Source organism: Leucopleurus acutus (genome assembly GCF_964270905.1).
Source record: "Leucopleurus acutus genome assembly, chromosome: 8".
Taxonomy (NCBI): domain Eukaryota; kingdom Metazoa; phylum Chordata; class Mammalia; order Artiodactyla; family Delphinidae; genus Leucopleurus; species Leucopleurus acutus.
The window spans coordinates 101,759,788-101,777,165 of NC_139151.1; the positions used below are offsets into that span (position 1 = coordinate 101,759,788).

At 63.9% G+C, this 17,378-nt stretch overlaps 1 protein-coding gene across 1 annotated transcript; it reads left to right on the top strand.

The window, feature by feature from the left end:
• Nucleotides 1-1,957: 1,957 nt before the first annotated feature.
• On the top strand, nt 1,958-15,883 carry CCDC88B (coiled-coil domain containing 88B; the record flags this gene model as incomplete). The annotated part of the gene is made up of 27 exons (XM_082844705.1): nt 1,958-2,017; nt 2,319-2,452; nt 2,615-2,726; nt 2,821-2,890; nt 2,968-3,026; nt 3,130-3,213; nt 3,289-3,432; nt 3,629-3,777; nt 3,947-4,028; nt 4,179-4,337; nt 4,879-5,025; nt 5,201-5,309; nt 5,485-5,621; nt 5,703-6,833; nt 9,948-10,075; nt 10,153-10,270; nt 11,030-11,125; nt 11,208-11,348; nt 11,806-12,062; nt 12,408-12,551; nt 12,760-12,946; nt 13,091-13,236; nt 13,457-13,555; nt 13,750-13,916; nt 14,612-14,818; nt 14,980-15,048; nt 15,735-15,883. The coding sequence occupies 27 exons, from the start codon at nt 1,958-1,960 to the stop codon at nt 15,788-15,790; spliced, it is 4,392 nt and encodes a 1,463-aa protein (XP_082700831.1). The 3' UTR covers nt 15,791-15,883.
• Nucleotides 15,884-17,378: the final 1,495 nt, after the last annotated feature.

A 17,378-nucleotide genomic window follows, 5' to 3' on the forward strand; every position in this document is an offset into this window, starting at 1 on the left:
AGGCTCTTGCATCACTAGACTCTTTATTTTATACTTCCCGAAGGAGCTCTTTTTTTTTTTTTGCGGTACGCGGGCCTCTCACTGTTGTGGCCTCTCCCATTGCAGAGCACAGGCTCCGGACGCGCAGGCTCAGCAGCCACGGCTCACGGGCCCAGCAGCTCCGCGGCATGTGGGATCTTCCCGGACCGGGACACGAACCCGTGTCCCCTGCATCGGCAGGCGGACTCTCAACCACTGCGCCACCAGGGAAGCCCCCGAAGGAGCTCTTTTTGACTTAGACATAGATTCTCATCATACATAATTCTGATGCACACATAAAAAGGAAAATATAAGCAAAAGAAATAGTTTACGCTGTTCAGAAAACTCCTTCACATTTGGAATCCGACAGAGGCGCGATGTCTGTATTTCCCTGCCACCCACTCCTGTGAGGCATCAAGAGTTCGGGAGAACGGTGCTCCCCCCCGAAATTCATAAGAGAACCGGAAACCACCGGCAGCCATCAGAGTCCTAAGCCAACTGTGCAGGACCGCAGAGCAAGCCGCCTCTGATTTCTGCTTTGGGAGTGTTGCTGACAAGTCCGGTTCCTCTCCCCCGGGAGCTCCCACCATCTGGGGCCTGGGGTTAAGAGCGCTCCGCTCTTGTCTCTGGGGTTTTCTCCCAAGCTGCTGACGCCCTTTCGGCAGGGTTTGATGCTTCTGAAGTATGGGCACGTGCAGGCAATGACAATGACGTCAGGACTGTTGCTGGCTAGCCAGCAACTCTACCATGTAACCTGACTTTAGCGATTTAAATGTGAGAAACAAAGTGTCTGGGAATCGATGAAACATGAATAATTTCTGAACGTTACACGGGCCGTGCTTCCAGCTGCCACAGAACGCTTGCACGTTCTGCTTCGGCTGCTTGAAATGCCCTTCCTTCCTCCCCACTTTGCCTAGTTTACCCAGTTATCCCTGATCTCAGCTTCATGGTCATCCCCCCACCCCACCCCCCATGCCTTTCCTGATCATCCCACTGATGTCAAATCCCTTCCCTGTCAATGCACCTAGTACAGCTGCAATGTTACATTTTGGGTGTGTGTGTGTGTGTGTGTGTGTGTGTGTGTGGTTTTCTGCGTAGCTGTCTCTCCAGTGTACTGGGCATACCACGGGGGCAGGGACTATGTGGCTTTATACCACATCTCAGTACCCAGCAATGTCCCACACGAAGCCCAGTAGTGAGCAGTGGGGGAACTGGGGTGTCCTCCTGGCCTCGTGGTTTATCTATGAGACACGTGCTGCTGGTCTCTGCATTGAACTGTGTCCCTCAGAGGCTGGATTCTAACTCACTTCTTTCACAGACGGGAAATTGAGGCCTGTGAGGTCACTAGCCCACGGGCTAGACGTTCTGTCTCAGTCCAGTGTATATAGAGTATGGGGGGGGGGGTCCGAGGAGGGGGTACTCACTTCTGGTCGGGGTTCAGGGGAGGCAGCACCTCCCAAGCCTCGTAGGTTGGGAGGGTGATTTGGGTAAGTTTGGGAAACATCAAGGGGAAAGGGAAGCCAGGCAAATCAGAAGATGCAGGTGTGGGCACCTAGATGCCCCGTGTAAGGCCCCTTCCGAGGCCCTGGAAGGTACAAGGCTGAGGTCACCCTCTTGGGTTTCAAGTCGGGTAACCGAGGCCCAGAGAGGGGGAGGACTCACCTGCCATTGTCCATCGAGCCAGGAGAGCTGTGGGCCTTGCTCCTGGGCGGCCCTGACTCCACCTTCCCCTGCTAACCTCCGAGCTGGCCCTGCCCAAGATGCTGGGAGGATGCAGGGGGGCGCTGAGGCAGGACTCCGGGGGTGCACGGGGCTGCCGGCACCCGGAAGGAGGAAGCTGCTCAGGGTGTCTGTGGCTGGGCCTGCGCCCACTCGGGACTTCCTCTTCCTCTCAGGGCAGGTGTAGCCACCAGAGCGGGACCGACACCCTGACCCCGTCATGGATGGGGGCAAGGGGCCCAGGATCAGAGACTTCCTGAGTGGGAGCCTGGCCACCTGGGTGAGGGGGCAGTGCGAGGGAGTCTGGGGAGGGGAAATGAGCAGCAGGGAGGGGCTGGTGTGGGGTGGGGGGAGAGGGGGCAGAGCTGGGGCCTGAGGGGAGGAGCGGGCTCAGGTGGGGATGGGGAAGTCCAGGCAGCTGTGCGGCAGGAAAAAGGGTCCAGGCCCGTGGCCACTGGCGTTCAGGGGACTGGTGAGGAGGGGGCTGCGCGGGCCCAGGAGGCAGGTCAGAGGGGCTCAGGATCCACTCTGCCGGTGCCGGCCTCCCACCCAGGCCAGCTGACTCCTTTGTGTCCCCACAGGCGCTGGGCCTGGCCGGGCTGGTGGGGGAGCCGGAGGGGGAAGAGGAGGAGGAAGGAGAGGGGCCTCTTTGTCCGGAGACGAGGTTCTTACGCCTCAGCGACGGGGCCCTGCTCCTCCGGGTGCTGGGCGTCATGTAAGGGCATCAGAGGGGGCCTCGGGGCAGGTGCGGAGGGGCTTGAGGGGAGGGGGGCCGGGCAGCCTGGTGGGAAGAGCCTGAGGGGTGGTCGGCAGAGCCTGGTTTAGGGGAGGTGGGTCCTCAGTCACCCCTCCCACCTATCGTCCCCTGTGCCCACAGTGCCCCCAGTTCCCGAGGCGGCCCTCAAATGATCAGGGGCCACGATGGGCCCGCAGCCTGGCGGGTATGGAACCTGAACCACCTGTGGGGCCGGCTGAGGGACTTCTACCAGGTGAGGGGTCAGGAGGGGGAGGCTGAGCCTGGGAGCCCCCTGCCTGCGGGAAGGCCCTTCTCACATCTCCCACCCCGTCTGCCGTCTGCCGCAGGAGGAGCTGCAGCTGCTGATCCTGTCTCCACCCCCAGACCTCCAGGCGCTGGGGTTTGACCCCTTCTCAGGTGCTCTCTCCCACCACCCCTTCCTGCTTCTTCCCCCTATCCCTGCCCGTTAACCCCTTGTGGCTTGTGCCCTGCAGAGGAGGCGGTGGAGGAGCTGGAAGGCATCCTTAGGCTACTGCTGGGGGCATCAGTGCAAGTAAGTGGGGCAGGGAAGGGCAGGGTCTGGCTTTGGCCGCAGAGGTGGGAGATGCCGGTGTGAGCCTCACTGTCCCCTCCTCGTCGCCCTGCTCCCCCTGCAGTGTGAGCACCGGGAGCTGTTCATCCGGCACATCCAGGGCCTCAGCCTGGAGGTCCAGAGTGAGCTGGCTGCTGCCATCCAGGAGGTACAAGTTTGGTCGGCCGTCTGGGACACCCTGCCCCCTACTTCCTTGGCTGACCTGCTCTCCCTGTGCCTCCAGGTGACCCAGCCCGGGGCCGGCTTGGTGCTGGCGCTGGCTGGGCCCGAGCCTGGGGAGCTGGCGCCTCCGGAGCTGGAGATGCTGTCCCGGAGCCTGGTGGGGACACTGTTGAGGCTGGCTCGGGAGCGGGACGTGGGGGCCCAGGTACGAGGCGGCCGGAGGAGGAGGAGGAGGGCCACGGGGACCCAGCCGGGCACCCAGCCGGGCACCCAGCCGCGTGCCGGAGGTGCGGGTGGGGGTGGAGCGCTGCAACAGTCACATGCGTCTTGTGGTGCTTGGGGGCAGATGTGGGGCTCTTGGGGCGGGTCACTCCTGACCCCTGACCTTTGACGTCCCCCAGCGGCTGGCTGAGTTGCTGCTGGAGCGGCAGCTGGCGGCCCCCTTGCTGCCTGAGGCTCCTGCCAGGACTCCCCCGGAGGGCACCTCACACCACCTGGCCCTGCAGCTGGCCAACACCAAGGCCCAACTGCGGCGCGTCCGGCAGGAGCTGTGAGCGCCGCTGGCTGGGAAGGACCTGGCGGGGGTGGGGGGTGGTGGAGGTGGGGGGTGGCGGGCAGGGAGCGCAGCTTAGGTCTGGGTGTGGTCCGGATGGGGTTCAGGCCTAGCAAGGGCTGGAGGGTGCAGGTCCCCAGACCCCTCCTGCGTCCCTTCCCTCCAGGGAGGAGAAAGCCGAGCTGCTGCTAGATTCCCAGGTGGAGGTGCAGGGCTTGGAGGCGGAAATTCGAAGGCTCCGCCAGGAGGTGCGCTCAGGTGCCCCCAAACATGGCCGCATTCCCTAACCCGCCCCCCGCACCTTCCCCAGCCTACTGCCTCCCCCAACCCGGCTCCTTCCCGTCCTCAACCCTCTGGCCAGCGGGTGGCCCTTCCTAGCTCCGCACCGTCTGGCCCAGGCCCAGGCGCTGTCGGGACAGGCCAAGCGGGCCGAGCTGTACCGCGAGGAGGCGGAGGCGCTGCGGGAGCGGGCCGGACGCCTGCCCCGCCTGCAGGAGGAACTGCGACGCTGCCGGGAGCGGCTGCAGGCAGCAGAGGCCTGCAAGGGCCAGCTGGAGGTGAGGGGGGCGACGGGGCTGCAGGGGGCGGGGCATGGGGGGCGCGGCCTACCGGGGACAGGGTGGGCCTCGAGAGGAGCGAATTTGGGCCAAAGGATAGGTCAGGCCTGATGGAGGGAATAGTCACCGCTAGGAGAACGCGGTCAGGTGGTGTCTGGGGACAGGCCCTCTGGAGGATGGGGCAGATGGAGGGGAGAGGTGGAGGCTGTAGGTAAGGGTAGCTGGAGAGGAAGGTGGGGCCAGTTGTAGGGGAGGCAGTGTCTGGAGAGAGCACCCAGCAACGGGGCTAAGTGGGGCTTAGAAGGACCTTGGAAGGCAGTTCCTGGGGAGAAGGGGCAGGGCCTACATAGGAGAAGGGCGGGGCCAGGTGCTAGGGAAGTGGTACCTGAAGAAACCTTGGAGGGGGAGGGGCAGATGGAGGGGAGAGGCGGGGCCTGGAGAGCAACAGGGGTGCAGAGTCAGATGGGGGAGGGGAGCCAGGGTCTGTGGCCCCGGAGTGCTGGGGGCATCGCACCACCATCTCTCTCTGCTCCCCCACCAGGAGGAGCGGGCGCTCTCCGGGGCTCTGGAAGCCTCGAAGGCGCTGCTGGAGGAGCAGCTGGACGCCTCTCAGGAGCGCTGTGCTCGGCTGCATGAGACCCAGCGGGAGAACCTGCTGCTGCGGACCCGGCTGGGCGAGGCCCATGCGGTGAGATGCCCAGAGTGAGCCCTGGCCACGCAGTGAGCTGTGACCCCAGTGGTGCCCAGCGTTCCTTGGTGATGCCTGTGACTCCTACTCCTTGTTTCCCCTCGTGACCCTCCAGCCCACACGCTTGGCCTGGCCCTGGCGGGGAGGGCTTGTCTGACCCTGCTCTCCCCTCCAGGAGCTGAGCTCTCTGCGGCGTCAGGTGGACCAGCTGGCAGAGGAGAACGTGGAGCTGGAGTTGGAGCTTCAGCGGAGCCTGGAGCCAGCCCCAGGCTCTCCTGGGGAGGGTGAGTGGGACCCCAGTGGGGGGCTGTGGGTGGGAGGCTGCCTGTGTTTTCCTGCACCTCAGTGGGGACAGCTTCTGATTTCATCCCCTTCCCCCGGGGGTGTCGGGGGGTGGTGGGTGTGGGTGAGGAGCCGTAAGGGAGCAGAGGGATCCTGACCTCATCTCCCACACCCCAGCGCCCCTGCCAGGAGCGGCTCCCTCTCTGCATGACGAAGTGAGGGAGGCAGAGGCTGGGCGGCTGCGGACCCTGGAGCGGGAGAATCGGGAGCTTCGAGGCCTGCTCTGGGCACTGCAGGGGCAGCCAGGTGGCCAGGTGAGTCCCCTCCCCCAAGCATCAGCACGTCCTTCCTGGCATCCTCCTCTGGGTTTGACCATCCCTCTCATGTGCCCTCAGCACCCCCTGCTGGAGGAGCCGAGCAAGGACTCCGTGATTCCAGAGCCAGACTCAGCTCCCCAGACTCGGCTGGCCTCAGACCATGGCCCCCAGGGCTTGGCTGGTCAGGCAGGGGATGAAGGCCCCCAGGCTTTGGACCCGGCTCCCCTGGCATCAGATTCAGCCCTCGAGGGGTTAGCTGAGTGTCCTCAGGCATCTGATTTGGACCCAAAGGTGGTGGAGAGGCCCCTCCAGGCGGCTGTCACGGTGCCGGTAGGCACGATGGCCCAGAAGTCAGGCCCCGCTGTAGGGGCACAGGAGTCCCTGCAGAAGGCTGGCCTTGGAGCCCCTCTCCAGACCCCTGCCGCTGTGGCCCCACCTCAGGGTCCAGATATCAAAATTCAGGCCCAGCTGTCGCTGGGAGGAGAGACTGGAGAGTCGGTGCCTGAGGCCTTGGGGCTGAGACAGGAGGACCCTGAGAGCAAACCTGGACTCTCGGAGCCCAGCCTCTGTGGGCAGTTGGAGGAGACCCTAGACCACAGGCTGGACCTACCCAAGGGACGAGCAGAGGCCAGAGAGCATGAACAGAAGTTGGAGAGGATGGTCGGGGACCCAGCCCAACAAAAACCACAGCAGAAGCTGGAGGGGGCTCCTGAGGCCCAGACCTGGGAGGGGAGGATCCCAGGGGAGATCCTGGCCGGTGGTGTCCCAGAGCAGGAGGCCCTCAAGGAGGAGGTGGCACGGCTGAGGAGAGAGGCTGAGGCTCTTCGAGCTGAGCTGGAGGCCCAGGCCTGGAGGCTGGAGGCCCGAGGCACGGAGGCCGCCCGCCTCTCCGAGGAGCTGGCTCAGGCACGGAGGGCAGAGGCCGAGGCCCACCGGGAGGTGGAGGCCCAGGTCCAGGAGCTGGCCCGGCTGCGGGAGGCGGTGGAGGCCGCCGGCCGGGAGCTGGAGGCTGCGTCGCGGGAGCGCGGGGCGCTGGCGGAGGTGCTGGCAGCGACGGGCCGCGAGCGGAGGCAGTGGGAGCGAGAGGCGCCCAGGCTGCGGGCCCGGGCCGAGGCAGCCGAGGAGCAGTTGCAGGTGCTGCAGAGCGAGAGCCGCCGGCACCTGGAGGAGGCCGAGAGGGAGCGCCGGGAGAGGCAGGCCCTCCAGGAGGTATGTCGGGGCTCGTAGCCAGGGTCAGGAAGCAGGGTTCCAGGCCAGTTGCTGGGGTTTTGGGTTATTAACTCCATCAGCAGCCGCTGAGTGCCCAGCACTGAGCTGGGGCCGGAAATAGAAAGGCGAAGTCCCCTCCTGGCTCCCAAAGGCGTGCCTGGCTTGGGAGAGGGGCAGATGTCCCCTGCCTTTGATGGGGTGGCTGTAGCAGGCGGGCATGGAGCTAGATGGCCTGGGTGCAAATCCTGGCTCTCTGACTGTGGCGCTTTGCTCAGCTCTGCCCCGGTGCCTCCCTCTGTGAAATGGGGGTGCTCTTCGTAGCTGCCTCAGCGGGTCTTTGGAAGACCAAGGGAGATAATGGCGTGAAGAGCCTAGTCATGCTGGGCAAAGGCTCAAGATACGTTAGTTGTTACAGGCAAAGTGCTTTGGGAGCCCCATGGGAAGGGGAGCTGATGCTAGGGTCGGGGCAAGGAGGCTTCGGGGAGGGTTCTAAGGAAAGATCGAGATTTTGCTAAGCGGGGAAGGATGTTTCATCCAGAGGGAACAGCATGTGCAAAGACTTGAAGGCATTAGAGATGCTCAGGGGCCCAGGAGATGTGGGGGAAGGTGGAGAAGTACATGGGACCAGCGTTGTAGGTGTTGGTACTCCGTCCCCAGGCAGGGAAATTCACCCAAGGGTGCGGGCAGACCTGTGTGAGGATGTGTTTGGGGAGGGTCACCTTGGTGTACAGGGGAACCTGGGGCCATAGGAGGCAGTGCCAGTGGTCAAGGTGGCAGGTGAGGGAATTCCCTGGCAGTCCAGTGGTTAGGACTCCACGCTTCCACTGCAGGGGCACAGGTTCAATCCCTGGTCGGGGAACTAAGATTCTGCAAGCCGCGTGGTGCAGCCAAAAAAAAAAAAAGGTGGCAGGTGAGGCTGGCTGGAGCTGGGATGGGGGGTGGAGGAGAGAGAAGACCTGGAAACCCCTCTATTCATTCAGTCAAGCATGTTTGCGGGCATCTCCTTGGCACCAGGCCCTGTACCAGGCAGCCAGTGCATGTGTCCTTTGGGAGACGCTCACTCACAGTCTGGGGTGGAGACAGGACCGTGCGGGGAGCCGTGGGGGTCCAGGAAGCACACTGGACTCAGGCTGGGGCACGTCAGGGAAGGCTTCCTGGAGGAGGAGAGAGAACGGCAGTGAGCCAGGAGGAGGTACAGGCCCGAGTTTGTAGGGGTGGAGTGTGAGGCGGGGAGTGGAGGGAGGTGAGACTAAGACTTCATTAAGCAGGTTTCTTGTAGGGCAGGGCTTCGTCTTCCTTATGAGTAAAGGGAGGAGTTGCAGCTGTTTTCATGAGGGCAACGAGGAGTCACTGGAGGGTTTAAAGTGAGCAGAGTGGTCAGGTCTGCGGGTCTGAAGGCCCCTCAGGGGAAGCAGAGGAGACCACAAGGCAATGGGATGGGTGTTCAGGCCAGTGGGGCACAGTGCTGAGGGGAAGGTGTGCTGCAGACGAGGACTCAAATGTTCTGAGCAGTTTCCAGTTTCATCCCTGTTGCACAGAGGAGGGCACTGCGATCCGGAGAGGATAAGTTATTTGCTCCGAGATGCCTCCTGATGGAGAGGAGTGAGGAACAGGCTGTCGGCTTGGCCTGGGGAGTGTGAGAATTGGAGGTGTGGGTGAGAGGGTAAGGCCAAGAGGTTGTCTCTGGGGTCCACTTTGTAGGAGGTGATTGAGAGATGCTGTCAGACGGACCTGGATTATATCTCAGATCCCCTCCTCAGCTGTGTGGCTTGGGGCCAGTTACTTAACCTCTCGGAGTCTCAGTTTCTTTACCTGAAACCAGAATAAAAACAATACCTGTGTCACGGGATCCTGTAAGGTAATGAATGTAGAGAGCTTGGGGCAGTGCCTGGCACTCAGTATGGGCTTAATCCATGGAGAGGGAGTGCCAGCAGGTGGGCAGTGAAGGTAGGGGTAGGGCTGGCCGGCTGGAGGAGCCGGCTCTGAGGACCAAGAGGGTGGAAGAGGCTGAGGACAAAGGGGAATTTTGTGAGATTTCCTGGTGGAGCAGTTCCTGGTGATAACTGGGTGTGGTACAGGCCGGGGTGGCTGGCCAGGGGAGGGAGGTCAGGGAACCAGGGGCCAAGGGGGTTGTCCAGGTGGGCCTCCTGGCTAGGGGGAGGGCAGGAGGCACGGTGGATGGGGCATTGACGGCTGTGGCCGGAGCCTGCAGGGGGCAGGGCAGGGGTCTGGCCCGAGATGCAGGTCTTCCTGGGCACCACTGTTCTTCCTATTCTCCGCCCTGGGGCTCTTGTGGCTGCTGGCTGCAGGCAGCAGGGACTCATGGGACTCATGAGTTTTTCAATGAGAGGCCGTGGCCAAGGGTGTCTAGAAGTGCAGTGACCCTGAGCGGTGGTCCGGGTGGGGTTGTTAAGCCAGGAAGATCAGAGTAAGGGTTGGTAGACCCCATTTCCAAGGGCAGGATTTGGCGGGTGGCTGTCATGGTCGGGCCTTCCCCAGGGTTTCATCCTGCCAGGGCCCCCACCCCCCGTACCTCAGAATGGTTTGCCCTACCTTGCGGGGCCCACAGGCCAGAGTGGGTCTCCTATCCACTTCCGCAGTGGTACGGCCCAACCGCCACAGGCTGCGTGCTCAGCGGCGTCCTGGCCCTCCCCCTCCCAGCTCCCACTGCGGTTAGGCCTGGCCTTCACCAAGTTCCTGCCCTCTGTGGCCACCCTCCTGTGGCTGACGGTCCTGTCCAGACCCGTCTCCTTCGAGCCCCTTTTGCCCTCACATGGCCCGTGTGGCCTCAGAACGTAGGGCGAATCCAGCTGTCGCTGGGCACACGAGGAACCATGGGCTCAGAGAGGTGAAGACGTTTGCCCAGCGAGTGCCTCTGACTCCTGGCCCAGGGGCCTCCCTCAGGCTTATAATCCCCAGCTCTTTCATACCCACTCTCCAAGGCGAGCAGGCCTTGTTCCCATTTTACAGATGGGGGAGTAGAGCCCCAAAGGGTGAAAGATATTTGCCCAGGGTGACAAAGCAAGGACAGAAAGCTGGGTCTCTTGACTCTCAGGCCTGGGTGAGGGTGGTGGTCTGCCCTTCTGGCCCTGAGGCTTCTCTGCCTGCCCTCAGGAGCTAGAGAAGGCCACGGCGCGGGGCCAGGAGCTGGGGGCCCGGCTGGAGCATCTGCAGAGGGAGCTGGAACGGGCGACTCTGGAGCACCAGGAATTTCTGCGGGAACAGGAGGTCCAGCACCAAAGGTGGGGTGTTGCCCGAGGGGCAGAGAGGGGCAGGCAAGGACTTGGGGAGGGCTGGGAGCCAACACTTCTCCCGGCAGGTACCGGGGCCTGGAGCAGCGGCTGGAAGCTGAGCTGCAGGTGGCGGCCACCAGCAAGGAGGAGGCGCTGCTGGCACTCAAAACGAGGGCCCTGCAGCTGGAGGAGGAGCTGTTCCAGGTGAGGCCACTGCCCTGCTTGCCGGGGCCTCGGCCCACTCCTCCCTCCATCCTGCACACAGACAGCCAGGGCCGCGTGCACTCGTATCGCCCCCTCGCTCTTGGCCCTCGCTCTTGGCCAGTTGCTCGCCTTGTGCCCCGATTGGGGGCCTGTAGGAGGGAGCACTGTGCTGGGAGCCAGGCGGCTCTGCCCGGACCTCGTCTCCCCCATTCCTCGAATGGGCAGAGCCTGGCGGCTTTACTCTGAGGCACCTGCTGTGTCCCTCATGCGTGGACTCCACCACTTCCTGAGCTCAGCGACTATCGTCCTAAGTTGGGAATCGTTTCTGATAGCCCTGTTGCGTGCGGGCTCAGCGCCGCTCTGGTACGGCTCCATACCTGGTTGCCACCGCCCTAGGGAGCCCACTGTCCACCTGGGACAGAGGCAAGAACACAGGCGACCATAGCCCGTGGGCCCCCAGCAGACTGCTTAGCTGGCTGGTGTGGGATTGGTCGGCGGAGGTTTTCTGGAGAAAGCAGTGTTGAAACTGGGGCCCAGAGGAGGAGTACGATGTGCAGAAACAACAGCTCGGGCAGAGGCTGGGCTCTGCTGCAGAACCGAGAGAAGGTGCAAAGGGCAGGGTGGAGAGTGACGGAGCAAGGAGGGCAGGGCTGTGGGATGCTGGGCGGTGGGGGGAAGTGTGACGGGGGAGGACTGCCAAAGGGGGTAAGGGTCCGCTGCTCTGTGCCCAGGCCACTGCCACTCCCTCTCTCCTTGCAGCTGCGCCAGGGTGCTGTGGGACAGGGGCCTGAGAAGCAGGCTGAGCAGAGGGTCATGGAGGCCCAGAGCGCGCGGCTCATTGAGGTGGAGCGCAGTGTGAGTGTCGCCGTGGTGGGCACGGGGCTGGGGGGTGTGCCCCAGAGGCCTGGCACCGGCTAACCCCCTCCCTGCTGGGCAGAATGCAACGCTGGCCGCCGAGAAGGCGGCTCTGCAGGGGCAGCTGCAGCACCTGGAGGGGCAGCTGGGAAGCCTGCGGGGGCGCGCCCAGGAGCTGCTGCTGCAGAGTCAGCGGGCACAGGAGCAGAGCAGCTGCCTGCAGGTGGGTGACGGCCTGCGTACCTGTCCCCTGCCCCATCGCTGCCCACTTCCTGCCGCTTCCCCTGACCCTGCCACTTCCCCTGCCCGTACCCCCTCTGCCTGCCTCTAGCCCCCACGTCAGTGCCCATTTCACCCCGTCTCCAGCCCTCTCCTCCCCTATCCATACCCCCTCTGCCTGCCTCTAGCCCCCGCGTCAGTGCCCATTTCACCCCGTCTCCAGCCCTCTCCTCCACAGCCAGCCATTAGTCCCTCCTGCTTGCCCTGCCCCGACCCCAGCCCCATCTGTGCCATCCCTGCCTTGTGCCACTTGCCCTCCCCTCCACGGCTGCCTCTGCCTTCGGATCCCTAGACCGCTCTCTCCTTTCCTCTGCCCCGCCCTCTGCCTTTTGCCCCCGTCCCTTACCCCCTTTCCGGCCTGGGACGTCACCCAGCAGGCCCTGCTCCCTCCTCTGGCCTAGGCTGAGAAGTCTGTACTGGAGCTGCAGGGCCAGGAGCTGCACAGGAAGCTGGGGGTGCTGGAGGAAGAGGTGCAGGCGGCGCGGCGCTCCCAGGAGGAGACCCGCGGGCAGCAGCAGGCCCTGCTTCGGGATCACGAGGCCCTGGCACAGCTGCAGCGGCGGCAGGAGGCTGAGCTAGAGGGACTGCTGGCCCGGCACCGCGACCTCAAGGCCAACATGCGGGCACTGGAGCTGGCCCACCGGGAGCTGCAGGGCCGGTGAGCCTCCTCCAAACTCCCAGCTCCTCTCCTGGGCACCCCCTACCTGCCCAGAGCAGATTCCCTGGGTGGGTCTGGTGCCACCAAGGCAGCAGTGCCACCAGTGGACCCGCCTCCATTGCTGTGCCCTCTTGTGCGGCTGGGCTCTCTGCACTTCCGGGGTGGGCTCACCCCGGGGCTCATCGGTGGTCGGGAGTGGTGGGCGTCCGGCACAGCGTTCCGCCCTGTGGCTTCACCCCGGGGCTTATGCTCAGGAGACGATGGGCCTACAGGTCCAGACGGTCCAGCTACCTACATGCCCTGGTGTCGGTCCCTGCGGCCCTCTTAGCTCCTTGTTCATTGCAGGCACGAGCAGCTGCAGGCCCAGAGGGCCCACGTGGAGGCGCAGGAGGTGGCCCTGCTGGCAGAGCGCGAACGCCTGGTGCAGGACGGGCATCGGCAGCGGGGCCTGGAGGAGGAGCTCCGGAGGCTGCAGAGTGAGCATGACAGGTACCAGCCCTGGCACAGCCCCTCGCCCCTCGGGCAAGTTCTCAGTGTTCCCATCTGTGAAGTGGGATGGTGGTGAGTTGGTCGCTTTCCCCGTGGGGTCCTGCTTTGCCTCCTCTCCCCATCAAGGCTCCTCTGGCCCTCATGAGGGGCCTGCGGGGGGTGGGGGGGGGCAAGTCCCCTTGGAGAGCAGCTCTCCTTGCCTCTGCAGAGCTCAGATGCTGCTGGCGGAGGTGTCCCAGGAGCGAGGGGAGCTGCAGGGGGAACGTGGGGAGCTGCGGGGCCGGCTGGCGAGGCTGGAGCTGGAGCGGGCGCAGCTGGAGGCGCAGAGCCTGCGACTGCGAGAGTCCAACCAGCAGCTGGACCTGAGCGCCTGCCGGCTGGCCACACAGTGTGAGGTGTGGTGAGGGGTGGGTGGTGGCTGGGGAGGAAGGTTGGCTTGGAGGGGGCGTTGGGGGCTGGAAGAGCGTGGAGAGAGTGGAAGGCGGCGGCCCTGAGCCCTGTTAAGCACCCCCGCTTGTCCTGCCGCCTGCCCCTGACAGCTGTTGACGGAGCTCCGGAGCGCCCAGGAAGAGGAGAACCGGCAGCTGCTGGCCGAGGTGCAGGCTCTGAGCCGGGAGAACCGGGAGCTCCTGGAGCGCAGCCTGGAGAGCCGGGACCACCTGCACCGCGAGCAGCGCGAGTACCTGTGAGGGGCCGTGGGGGCCGGCGTGGCTGCCCCTGGGGTTGTTTATGGGGAGACGCCCTGGGAAAAGGGGGAGGCTGACCCCCAGGGGCTCGGGGCAGCAGGGATTTATCAGCCCATCCTGGGGTATGTCAGGCTGTGTTAACGGGCAGGGTTGTACCAGGGTGTACCCCGTGTTCCTGCCCAGGCCTCAAGCCCACATCCTCCCTCCCCATCCTCCCAGGGACCAGCTCAATGCCCTGCGCCGGGAGAAGCAGAAGCTGGTGGAGAAGATCATGGACCAGTACCGCGTGCTGGAACCTGGGCCCCTGCCCCGGACCAAGTGAGAGGCGCCTCCATCCTGGTGGGCCTGGGATCATCCCTACCTGGCCCCTGCCCTGCCCTGCCCTTTGAGCCCTGGCCCAGCCCAGGTCTGGGCCCCAGTGACTGTTTGCCTGGCCTTTGCCATCCCAGACATGGCCTCTTGTCCCTCCTTCCTCCCTGGCCTTAGCCCCTCTTGTGCCCTCTTGCCTCCAGGAAGGGCAGCTGGCTGGCAGACAAGGTGAAGAGGCTGATGAGGCCCCGGCGGGAGGGGGGCCCCCACGGGGGGCCGCGCCTAGGGGCCGATGGGGCTGGCAGCACCGAGAGCCTAGGGGGCCCCCCGGAGACGGAGCTCTCCGAGGGCAGGGAGGCAGATGGCACAGGTGGGTCTGGGGGTCAGGTGACCAAGATGGTCCCTACCCCATGTCCCCTACCCCCTGCCCCCAGGGCTTGCCAATGCCTCTGGTCTTCCTGTGTGGCTTGCACACATGCTCCCCGCTGGCCTTCCCTGCTGCAACCTCTCCCCACTCCCCCAGATGGTTCCAGTAGCTCTTTGCCCTGCATCCCTGCTGTGTCCCTCTTGGCTGGCACCTCCCTTCTGCCTGCGCTGCCACCCACGCCATCCTACCCACCCACGGCATCCTACCCACCCACGCCATCCTACCCACCCACGCCATCCGACCCAATCACGGCATCCTACCCACCCACGCCATCCTACCCACCCACGCCATCCTACCCACCCACGCCATCCGACCCAACCACAGCGGTACCTAGGACCTCGGAGCAGCAGGGGACTTTAGTGAGAAGTCATTTATCCCTGTCAGCAGATGAGAAAACTGAGGCCCAGGGAGGGGAAGCATCTTGCCCAAGGTCACACAGTGAGTTAGTGTCAGAACCAGCACAGGGTCCAGCCTCCTGTCACCACCTTCACTCACCCAACCCTGGGCCCCTTCCGCCCTCACCTCTGCAGCTGCCTGTCCCCTGTGGCCCCTGTGCAGCTTCTGCCTGCTGGCCCCTCCACTCTGCCCAGCCCCTCCTGGCACTGCTCCGATACCCTCCCTGCCTGTGCCTCTTGCAGGGTCCCCCTCACCGGCACCCGTGCGCCGGGCCCAGAGCTCCCTGTGCTTGCGGGATGAGACCCTGGCAGGTGGGCAGCGGCGGAAACTCAGCTCAAGATTTCCCGTGGGGCGAAGCTCTGAGTCATTCAGCCCCGGGGACACCCCGCGGCAGAGATTCCGACAGCGGCGCCCAGGCCCGCTGGGGGCACCCAGCTCCCATGGCAAAGGTGAGGGAAAGGGTCCCTCCTCCCACTAGCCCCCCAGTTCCCTGTGGACCCACCAGCTCCATGGGGGAGGGGGCTTCCTTCCTGTCTCCTGTGTCTCCCCACAAGCCCTGTTGCCTCTGTGTTGGTCCTCATGGCCCAGTGGCTGCCTTGTGCCCCCCCAGGACCTAGCGTGGGATGGGATGGCTCTGTCGAGACCCTGGCGGAGCGCGAAGCAGATGCCAACAGAGAGGGTGAGTGGGGGCCTGGGAAGGAGGGCAGGTAATTGCCCTGCCTGGGGCCCCTGGCAGGCCTCAGTCACCCATTCACTCATTTGACAATGAACCTTTACGACGTGCCAGGTGATGTGCTAGCTGGGGACACAGCAGGGAACGTTCTGGTGTGGGGAGGTGGGAGACAGCGAATAATGTGCATAAAATAATAATTATCTACAACGGCTCATCCAACAGAAACCTGATGTGAGCTCCACGTGTAATTTAAAGTTTTTCAGTAGCCTCATCAGGAGAAGTAGAAAGAGGCATGTAAAATCAATTTTAATAACATATTTTGCTTAACTCAGGATGCTAAACTATTATCATTTTAATGTGTAGTCAGTATAAAAGTCATTAATGAGGTATTTTATATTATTTTCTTCACACTAAGTCTGAAGTCCAGTGGTATTTTATACCCAAGCACATTGCAGTTCAGACCGGCCACATCTCACGTGCCCAGTCCTATACCGGGCGTATACCTATATACTCAGCCCTAGGATATTAGGAGGTGATGGTGTTCTGGGAAGACAGGAGAGCAGGGCGAGTGAGATCAGGAGCACCGGGCGGCAGAGGGAACAGCCGAAGCGAAGGCCTGGCGTGTCTGAGGCCTGGCAGGGCAGCCGGGAGTCCCCGGAGGGAGCGAGCCTGAGCTGCGCTTTTCCCTCCAGACGTCGAGGTGCAGGAATCGGAGAAACGCGCTCTCGCCCCTTCCCTCAGCCAGTGACACTGCGCGGATGGGGAGCTTGGGAGCGGAGTCTTCTCGACTCTGGAGTCTCACCGGGGGCGCCAGGCAGCCCAAGAATCTGGGGAGGCAGGGCACTTGTGGCGAATCCTTGGACAGGGAGGCCTGGGCCCCCAGATCCTCCACGGCCTGCACTGGGGCCCCGAGCTGGAGCTGCGATGACTTTATGGACAGGGCCGATGGCCGGCCCCCACAAACGGCTCCCGCCTGGGGCTCCGCCATGCGGCCCTTGCTGAGGAGGTGGTCTCCGGGACAGCCCCCAGCTGAAGGAGGCAGGCAGGAGCGGGCAAGAGAGCCCCCTGCCCGGTCCAGACGGTGAGCCAAGGACCATTTCCCGGGGACTGTGGCCTGGGCCCATCTCTGAGCCTTAGCTGGGATGTGAGGGACACGAGAATAAAGCTGGGATGCAACCACCTGAATCTGTGCCCTGTGTCTACCAGCCGCATCTAGGAGCCACTAGGTGCCAGGGACACATGTGGTCTGGAATCCTTCTCTGCTGGCAGAGGCCTGTGGCCATTGGCCTCCTTGCCCTTCATGGGGCAGCAAGGGGCTTTCTTCAGGGGAGGGGCCCGCTGGGCTGGCCTGGATATCGCAGGGGTGGGGGGAGGGGGCAGAGGTTCTGGGTAGCCAGCAGAGCGGGTAGGGTCTGAGTCTGGGCTCAGCCTTTGCTAGAAAGGTGGGGTCTGGGCTCCCGAGTGTGGGGCAGGAGAAGTACCCAGAGGGCCTGCGCCCGCCCCCTGTACCTTCTTCTCTCCTTTTATTTCTTCCTGCCTCCTCATCCTCTCTCCTCCATGCCTTGGGGCTGAGCCCCTCGCCAGGGAATTTACCGCCCTTGGGGTGTCGCCTGGTGTCAGGGGCTGTTGTGGAGGGACACACGAGGTGGGAGGGACGCCGGGGTCTCTGACCAGGGCCTCTAGGATGACGCCCCGGAAGGGGGCCACTAGCCTGGGCGGCAGGACGTGAGTCAAGGCACCTGGGGCCGCCCAGAGTAGGGTGGGGCTGCCCGGCTGAGGTGAGGCAACCTGAATCTGGGGGTGGGGAGAGCTGGGAGGGGTGGCCAGGCCAGCCTCCCCAGGGTGACCTACTGCAGCCTGACTCACAGGGTTTCCACAGCCCTCCCCTTGGGGATAACCTACCGCTCTGCCTTCCTTCTCTCAGCCTGAGTTTCTGAGGCTGGTGGCATGGGAGTGGACCCCCCTGGCCTCCGGTGGGGCTGAGCAGCTGGAAGCCCCTCCTACAGGCCTCAGGGCAGGGGGCTTTGTTGGCTGCCCCACCCTGTTGGTGGCCCCTGTCAGTTTTCAGGGAGGGGGACAAGGCGCTGGGCCTGATGGGGAGAGCAGGCCACACCTATGTGGCTCTGACACCCCTTTTCGAGGTCTACTTTGTGCCAGGCTTGGGAACCACAAGGGGCAGGGCCACATCGGGGTGCGCGCACTGGGTGGGCTGTGAAGGGTGCCTGGGGGCTGAGGTGCTTTTATAGGTCCACTTGCTTTAGAGAGATTCGGTCAGAAAATCGGCTGCCCCTCCCTGCTGGGGGTTGGGCTGGGCTCCCTCTCGGTGCCCCTTGTAG